The sequence below is a fragment of the Sander lucioperca genome, chromosome 9 (genome assembly GCF_008315115.2).
Source record: "Sander lucioperca isolate FBNREF2018 chromosome 9, SLUC_FBN_1.2, whole genome shotgun sequence".
NCBI classification, from domain to species: domain Eukaryota; kingdom Metazoa; phylum Chordata; class Actinopteri; order Perciformes; family Percidae; genus Sander; species Sander lucioperca.
This window is the reverse complement of record NC_050181.1, coordinates 20,165,243-20,175,242: the sequence shown is the minus strand read 5'-3', so window position 1 is coordinate 20,175,242 and position 10,000 is coordinate 20,165,243. Positions and strand designations below refer to the sequence as shown.

General features: G+C 38.4%; 1 protein-coding gene and 1 long non-coding RNA gene across 2 annotated transcripts in view; one reads left to right on the top strand and one right to left on the bottom strand.

The window, feature by feature from the left end:
• The first annotated feature begins 5,865 nt into the window (after nucleotides 1–5,865).
• LOC116056359 (cytochrome P450 7B1-like) overlaps nucleotides 5,866–10,000 on the top strand; it is a 20,068-nt gene continuing 15,933 nt past the window's right edge. The window contains exon 1 of the mRNA XM_031308542.2: nucleotides 5,866–5,991. Coding sequence (XP_031164402.1) covers nucleotides 5,915–5,991 — 77 coding nt within the window. The 5' untranslated portion in view covers nucleotides 5,866–5,914. The remainder of the gene's footprint in view (nucleotides 5,992–10,000) is intronic.
• LOC116056368 overlaps nucleotides 6,222–10,000 on the bottom strand; it is a 22,109-nt gene continuing 18,330 nt past the window's right edge. The window contains exon 4 of the long non-coding RNA XR_004106561.1: nucleotides 6,222–6,235. This is a non-coding gene — a long non-coding RNA (uncharacterized LOC116056368). The remainder of the gene's footprint in view (nucleotides 6,236–10,000) is intronic.

Genomic DNA, 10,000 nt, shown 5'->3' with positions numbered 1-10,000 from the left:
TGCTGGCTCTATACACGCTAAAAGGCCTGATTATTTACATGGAGTCTGGTGGGTTTAGCGCTAGCGATCTCAGAGCGTTTTAGGTAAACCCTTAATTCACACTTATCTAAATTATTTGATAAAAAATAAAAAACGGCCAAAATCTTAAGAACTAGTTTTAATAATGATATTGTGTGTGTGTGTGTGTGTGTGTGTGTGTGTGTGTGTGTGTGTGTTTCTTGCCTGCCTCTCTCGTTGTTTTAATCCGGTGTAATCTGACCCAGGAACAGTTGTTACATAAACCTGATCTGAATGAGTTAACTGGTTTAACCCCGAGAACAGAAAAACGGGATTATTTAATGTGTTTCTAACGGAGGATGTGCAGAGTTTAAGGGATTATTTAATGTGTTTATAACACATGATGTGCGGAGATTAAGGGATTATTTAAGGTGTTTCTAACAGATGATGTGTAGAGTTTGAGGGATTATTTAATGTGTTTCTGTGTTTCAGAAGCGAGTAACCAAACTGTCTCCCAGAGAACATTATATATATATATATATAGATAGATAGATAGATATCTATCTATCTATATATCTATCTATCTATATATATAAGGGGGGCACTGGTGTAACAGTCAACAGCCTTTCCAAAAGATGTTGTGTAAAAATAGTCAATTGTTTACAAGTTCAGTTTAAATGCAAATGAAAGGCTTGTGTTTGTGCAATATGATGTTTGTTTTTTGTTTGTTTTTTTGTTTGCTGAGAAACATCAATCTACTGACAGAGAGCTGAGAAACATCAACATACTGTCAGAGCTGAGAAACATCAACATACTGTCAGAGCTGAGAAACATCAACATACTGACACAGAGCTGAGAAACATCAACATACTGTCAGAGAGCTGAGAAACATCAACATACTGTCAGAGCTGAGAAACATCAACATACTGACACAGAGCTGAGAAACATCAACATACTGTCAGAGAGCTGAGAAACATCAACATACTGTCAGAGCTGAGAAACATCAACATACTGACACAGAGCTGAGAAACATCAACATACTGTCAGAGCTGAGAAACATCAACATACTGTCACAGAGCTGAGAAACATCAACATACTGTCAGAGCTGAGAAACATCAACATACTGTCACAGAGCTGAGAAACATCAACATACTGACACAGAGCTGAGAAACATCAACATACTGACACAGAGCTGAGAAACATCAACATTCTGTCACAGAGCTAAGAAACATCAACATACTGTCAGAGCTGAGAAACATCAACATACTGTCAGAGCTGAGAAACATCAACCTACTGTCAGAGCTGAGAAACATCAACATACTGTCACAGAGCTGAGAAACATCAACATACTGACACAGAGCTGAGAAACATCAACATACTGACACAGAGCTGAGAAACATCAACATTCTGTCACAGAGCTAAGAAACATCAACATACTGTCAGAGCTGAGAAACATCAACATACTGTCACAGAGCTGAGAAACATCAACATACTGACACAGAGCTGAGAAACATCAACATACTGACACAGAGCTGAGAAACATCAACATTCTGTCACAGAGCTAAGAAACATCAACATACTGTCAGAGCTGAGAAACATCAACATACTGTCAGAGCTGAGAAACATCAACATACTGTCACAGAGCTGAGAAACATCAACATACTGTCACAGAGCTAAGAAACATCAACATACTGTCAGAGCTGAGAAACATCAACATACTGTCACAGAGCTGAGAAACATCAACATACTGTCAGAGCTGAGAAACATCAACATACTGTCACAGAGCTGAGAAACATCAACATACTGTCACAGAGCTGAGAAACATCAACATTCTGTCACAGAGCTGAGAAACATCAACATACTGTCAGAGCTGAGAAACATCAACATACTGTCAGAGCTGAGAAACATCAACCTACTGTCAGAGCTGAGAAACATCAACATACTGTCAGAGCTGAGAAACATCAACATACTGTCACAGAGCTGAGAAACATCAACATACTGACACAGAGCTGAGAAACATCAACATACTGACACAGAGCTGAGAAACATCAACATACTGTCACAGAGCTGAGAAACATCAACATACTGTCACAGAGCTGAGAAACATCAACATACTGTCACAGAGCTGAGAAACATCAACATACTGTCAGAGCTGAGAAACATCAACATACTGTCACAGAGCTGAGAAACATCAACATACTGTCACAGAGCTGAGAAACATCAACATACTGTCAGAGCTGAGAAACATCAACATACTGTCACAGAGCTGAGAAACATCAACATACTGTCAGCTGTTATCAGAGGAAACTAGAACTATAAACAGAACCTCTCCAAACCAAACTAACATCACGCTCACTGACAGACAAGTTATTTCCTGTGTATCTGTAGTTTAATTTAAAAGACGTGAAATATGATATTATATACTGTTGTATAAAATACGATCAAACTCACGGTACGTGTCCATGTACACGTTTTCATGGATGGGACCGCCCACTATACAGCATTAAGGCTCCTACACCATGACACTGGCTGCGTGGCGTGAGCGTGGCGTGGCAGCTGCGTGGCGTTTTCTATGTCTTTCCACACCAGAAAGGTGTCTGACGCGGCGCTGCTGCTGCTAGTCTTGTCTGGACACATGGATGTTTCTCATCAACATAAACATAAATATATTCTGATCTGATTACAGCAAAGACAACGTCGGCAGGATTGACGGCAACATAGGCTCCAGAATATTTCCTTCTGGATTGACAGGTGCAATATTAGAAAATCAAAAATTATTTATTATTATTTTAAATGACATTTATGTCAAAACCTCGAGACTTTCAATCATCAACATGTCATGTATTAATAATGTATTTGTGTCTAAATGACATATAAACATCTTTTCATATTCTATGTTGTCTGGAAACGCTTCCAACACGCTGGCGTGTTGCGTGAAAAATAGGCGTCGGTCCTATTTCTAGCATGCACGCGTTTTCCGCGCCTGAGACGTGCGTGTCACGCAGGCAGTGTGCACGCTCTAGACACGCCACGCAGCTGACAGGCTCACGCCACGCAGTTGACACGCTCACGCCACGCAGCTGACAGGCTCACGCCACACAGCTGACAGGCTCACACCACGCAGCTGACAGGCTCACGCCACGCAGTTGACACGCTCACGCCACGCAGCTGACAGGCTCACGCCACGCAGTTGACACGCTCACGCCACGCAGCTGACAGGCTCACGCCACACAGCCAGTGTGCGGGAGAGCCTTAAGCGTGTTTTACAGTAACCGTAAACCCTGACGAACTTCCGGCAAATTTGAGATTTGCTCTGCAAGTCAGTCTGGTGAAGAGCCCATTCAAGCCCATTTCCAATGTCCCCGAAATCGAGGCACCAATCACAACCGTTGAGGCAGGCTTTACACCAATCACAACCGTTGAGGCGGGCTTTACGCGACGACGCTAGCGCAGCGACGGGGAGCAGCTTCTTGTTTACATTCAACATGACGGCTACCGAAGAGCAGCGCCACTCGGATCATCGCTCTGATTGGTTGAAGGACTATCCATTGCGCCCAGAGGCATTTGAGCGGCGTCCGTTGGTGACGCCCCTTTGGAAATGAACTGTCAATGAACCTTTCCCAGACCCCCCCCTCTCAGTTACAGCTGAGAAGGTCTGGTGTCAACCAGGCTACCACAAAGATGACAATGTGGGGTGTTTGCCTGCCTTCAATCTCCATGACTGTCTAAAATAAATCCACAAGGCAACATAAGAGTTAGGCTATTGCAGTAGTATACATTACCTAATTACCTATTACTACCTGATGTTTTTCAGGACTCTAGAAATAGTTGTTATGCTTACACTGTGAATATTTTAACGTCTGCCATAAGTAACGTCTGCCAAGAATCTCAGTGAGTTTTATGCCGTTGTTTCTGATGACCATATCAACAATGGCAGTTTCCTGCACGTCGGTGAACATCCTACGTCTCCACCTGTGGGAGGTAGCCGTTGAGTCCTAAGCAGAAAAGCAAAAGCAATTACACACAAGTGGGTTTGCAGGCTTTGCTCTATTTACTTCTGTAATGTGCAGCTCAGTCAGATGCCATGCAGAATACAAGTTACCTGTTGGTTTGCTGGAAAACTCTAACAATAGATGCCACTGTTGAGCGTTCTACTCTCTGACCAGCCTCTCTCATTGAGAGACCATGATTGATTACATGATCAATTACAGTCGCTCTAATCTAGATAGGAATACATTATATGCACAGCTTCTACATTGTACAACTTAACCAATACCCTAGCATTGTGTATTATCAGATATAGCTACGTTACTGACCTAGCTAACGTTACCTGGGACAGCAGGTAACGTTCTGCAGGTAATCTGCTCGGGGTCCTGCACGTCCCACAATGTTGGATTATTCTACAGAGAGAAGATGATAATTAATACAGCTCCTTGAGTAAGACACTAAGACTTCATGATTCCCATGGCAAATTAGCTCAGTAGCCTAACATAGCTACAAGTTTTAGATAACGTTAGCAGTTAGCTAACGTTAAATGCTAAGTTAACAGCTTCACTAGCTAATTAGTAACTTAACACAACGAAACAACAAACGTCTAGTAACCATGCTTGCAAAGTACATCACAGACAATATATATGATCAATACTTACACTTTATTAATCTTGTAGGAATCCGCTGTGGAGTGGTTTGTGTGTCATCCAAAATCTCTTAAGTTAACTGCACTGAAACGTCAGGGGGCCGGCAGGCACTGAGCTGTCACTCAAAAATACTCCAAATACGCATTAGCCAATGGGGACGCACCCCTGTAAGACCCGGCCACGCGATAGCTTTGTGTCAGAATCGCAAACAAAGACTTGGGAAGCGCAAACGAGAAAGCTGGGAGCAGAACTACAACTGTGATGGAGAGAGTAAAAGACTGATCATTGAGAAAGAAGCAGAGGGAACTGGAAACAAAAGGACATCATATCAAACTAATATAAGACCAATAGTTTACAACTACACAAAACGTTTTACCTTTGAGGTGAGACTTTTTTTGCTTGAGTTAGTGGTTTTTGTTTGGTATTAAAGACACAAAAATAATTCCATATATATCTCCATTTACAATGTTCTAGAGAGACAGTAGTCTGCTGAGAGGGGTTGGAAAGGGTAAACAACAATATAATGTCACAGTAAAACACAAAATACTTACTGGACCAAACATCACGTTAGTAAGAACAGCTCAGTGATGTATACAGTAGTATGAAATAAGAACACAAGTACAAACATGTAAGCTATCATTTTTAGAATAAAGAATGTGTGTGTGTGTGTGTGTGTGTGTGTGTGTGTGTGCAGTATGGACGCCACTGTTAAGCTACTCAAGATGGGCTTCTCTCATTGGTCAATCCGTGGTTGATCACATGATGAATAAGTGTGGCTCTGATCTCATCAGAGATGGCTCTCCTTTATCTTCTTCCCTTCCCCTCCTCCTCCTCCTCCTCCTCCTCGTTGTCATCCCCTGTCTGAGTGTGTAACTCCTCCAGTGAGAGGGGGTTTCAGGGCCTTTATTTTGAAGGACTGTGTCTGAGTGTGTAACTCCTCCAGTGAGAGGGGGTTTCAGGGCCTTTATTTTGAAGGACTGTGTCTGAGTGTGTAACTCCTCCAGTGAGAGGGAGTTTCAGGGCCTTTATTTTGAAGGACTGTGTCTGAGTGTGTAACTCCTCCAGTGAGAGGGGGTTTCAGGGCCTTTATTTTGAAGGACTGTGTCTGAGTGTGTAACTCCTCCAGTGAGAGGGGGTTTCAGGGCCTTTATTTTGAAGGACTGTGTCTGAGTGTGTAACTCCTCCAGTGAGAGGGAGTTTCAGGGCCTTTATTTTGAAGGTCCCGGTGTGTTTGTGGGCACCGTGTCTCTGAGAGTTTCTCTCCGGACAGAGACAGAAAGATGTCCGCGCTGATGCTGCTGCTGCTCGGCCTGCTCTCCCTCTTCGTCTTCTTCTGCCTCCTCTGCGGCAGAAAAAGGTCAGTTACACAAACAAGTAATCTGATTACTTAATCATGTCTGCAGGAATAGGTCAGTTGCACGTACAAGTTAAAGTTACATGTCATTTAGCTGAGGCTTTTATCCAAAGCGATTTCCAATTAAGTGCGTTCAATCTTGAAGGTACGAACTAGTCTGTAAGTACTCTGATTACTGCAGTAAAAGTACTCGTGTTTACCACGCTGTGAAAATACTTCACTACAAGTCAAAGTCCAGCGTTCAAAACTCTGACTTAAAGAGACAGTTCAGCCCGAAATCATCCCTCATGTTGTCTTCTGTCCACTTCAAGTTACTTTATTTGTCCCCCAATGGGGCAGTTTGTTGTGCAGCAGATAGTATAGTACACACACACACACACACACACACACACACACACACACACACACACACAGAGACACACACACACTCTCTCTCACACACACACACACACAGAGACACACACAGAGAAACACACACACTCGCACACACACAGACACACACACAAACACACTCTCACACACACACACAGACACACACATACACGCACACACACACACACTCTCACACACAGACACACACACACACTCTCACACACACAGACACACACACTCTCACACACAGACACACACACACTCGCACACACACACAGAGACACACACAAACACTCTCTCACACACACACAGACACACATACACGCACACACAAACACACTCTCTCACACAGACACACACACACACTCACACACACAGACACACACACTCTCACACACAGACACACACACACTCGCACACACACACAGAGACACACACAAACACTCTCTCACACACACACAGACACACATACACGCACACACAAACACACTCTCTCACACAGACACACACACACACACACTCTCACACACACACACACACACAGAGACACACACACAGACACACACAGACACACACACACACTCGCACACACACACACAGAGACACACACAGACACACACACACACACACACACACACAGAGATTGCCTACCTTGCAGTAAACAGTCAGTAACTAGTAAGTCACTAAGTTATTGTGGTATGTTTAGTCTTGATGTTGTGATGCTGTATGAAGAGGAATTCTCTGACACTGTTCTTGATTATGAAATGGTTTACTACATCAAGTTTTCAGCATCATGACGAGTCCTGCAGAACTTGGAGAGTACCTCATCAATGGCTACTCGGAGGTTTTTCTGTTCAGACATGAAGATATGTACCCTGTGCTGTGTGTAAGAGACGTGAGACGTGGTGATGGGGGTCGGTAAATCCAGGTCCCGGGGCCAATCAATCAGTAGTCCCCATCTGCCCCAGCAGAGCCACGCCCTCTGGAATGTGACCTCTGACCTGATGCCTCAGCCAGATGGAGCCATGCGTGTTATAACAAAGACTTAAGTCAATCAGATACTACATTATCTATGGTTCTTTATAGAATTAAGAAGTAGAATGGCTGCAGGTACAAAAGAGTGTTTATATTATATAGTGTTTATATATAATGTCAATGTCTATGACATTATACCTAATTTATATAACATACCTAATTTATATGACATTACACCTAATTTATGACATTTACCTAATTTATATGACATTATACCTAATTTATATAACATACCTAATTTATATGACATTACACCTAATTTATGACATTTACCTAATTTATATAACATTATACCTAATTTATATGACATTATATCTAATTTATATAACATTATACCTAATTTATATGACATTATACCTAATTTATATAACATTATACCTAATTTATATGACATTATACCTAATGTATATGACATTATACCTCATGTATATGACATTATACCTCATGTATATGACATTATACCTAATTTATGACATTTACCTAATTTATATAACATTATACCTCATGTATATGACATTATACCTAATTTATGACATTTACCTAATTTATATGACATTATACCTAATGTATATGACATTATACCTCATGTATATGACATTATACCTCATGTATATGACATTATACCTCATGTATATGACATTATACCTAATTTATATGACATTATACCTAATGTATATGACATTATACCTCATGTATATGACATTATACCTCATGTATATGACATTATACCTCATGTATATGACATTATACCTAATTTATATGACATTATACCTAATGTATATGACATTATACCTAATTTATATAACATTATACCTCATGTATATGACATTATACCTAATTTATATGACATTACACCTAATTTATGACATTTACCTAATTTATATGACATTATACCTAATTTATGACATTTACCTAATTTATATAACATTATACCTAATTTATATGACATTACACCTAATTTATGACATTTACCTAATTTATATGACATTACACCTAATTTATGACATTTACCTAATTTATATGACATTACACCTAATTTATGACATTTACCTAATTTATATGACATTACACCTAATTTATGACATTTACCTAATTTATATAACATTATACCTAATTTATATAACATTATACCTAATTTATATGACATTATACCTAATTTATATGACATTATACCTAATTTATATGACATTATACCTAATTTATATGACATTATACCTAATTTATATAACATTATACCTAATTTATATGACATTATACCTAATTTATATGACATTATACCTAATTTATATGACATTATACCTAATTTATATGACATTATACCTAATTTATGACATTTACCTAATTTATATGACATTATACCTAATTTATATGACATTATACCTAATTTATATGACATTATACCTAATTTATATAACATTATACCTAATTTATATAACATTATACCTAATGTATATGACATTATACCTCATGTATATGACATTATACCTCATGTATATGACATTATACCTAATTTATGACATTTACCTAATTTATATAACATTATACCTAATTTATATGACATTATACCTCATGTATATGACATTATACCTAATGTATATGACATTATACCTCATGTATATGACATTATACCTAATTTATATGACATTATACCTAATTTATATGACATTATACCTCATGTATATGACATTATACCTAATTTATATGACATTATACCTAATTTATATGACATTATACCTAATGTATATGACATTATACCTCATGTATATGACATTATACCTCATGTATATGACATTATACCTAATTTATATGACATTATACCTAATGTATATGACATTATACCTAATTTATATGACATTATACCTAATTTATATGACATTATACCTAATTTATATGACATTATATCTAATTTATATGACATTATATCTATAATTTATATGACATTATATCTAATTTATATGACATTATATCTATAATTTATATGACATTATATCTAATTTATATGACATTATATCTATAATTTATATGACATTATACCTAATTTATATGACATTATACCTAATTTTTTAGTTAAAAAAGCAGAAATGATGAATTATTTTGACTAATAGTTCAGATGAGAGCATGATACATTATATCTAATTTATATGACATTATACCTAATTTTTTTGTTAAAAAAGCAGAAATGATGAATTATTTTGACTAATAGTTCAGATGAGAGCATGTTGAGTGAATCACAAACTGGTTGATGTCAAAGTGTAGTCAGGAGACTGTTCTAAAACCATTTAAACATGCTCAGAAAATTGAATAAAACACCCAAAATTCATTAAAAGTAATCATGAATTATAAGTTCAAAGATCATTGTCTGGTTCCATACAACGTGCTGCATGCATCCATGTTATTTTGGGGTATTTTGGTTCAAAGAAACCCACATTTGGCTCTTTTTTGGGGGGATTTAAAAAAAATTTTTTGTTACATTGTTTTGACGCTTTTAAAAAAAAATCATGGTCAATAAACCTATCTTCTTCCCTCCTCCTCCTCTTCTTCCCTCCTCCTCCTCTTCCTCCCTCCTCTTCCTCTTCTTCCCTCCTCCTCCTCTTCTTCCCTCCTC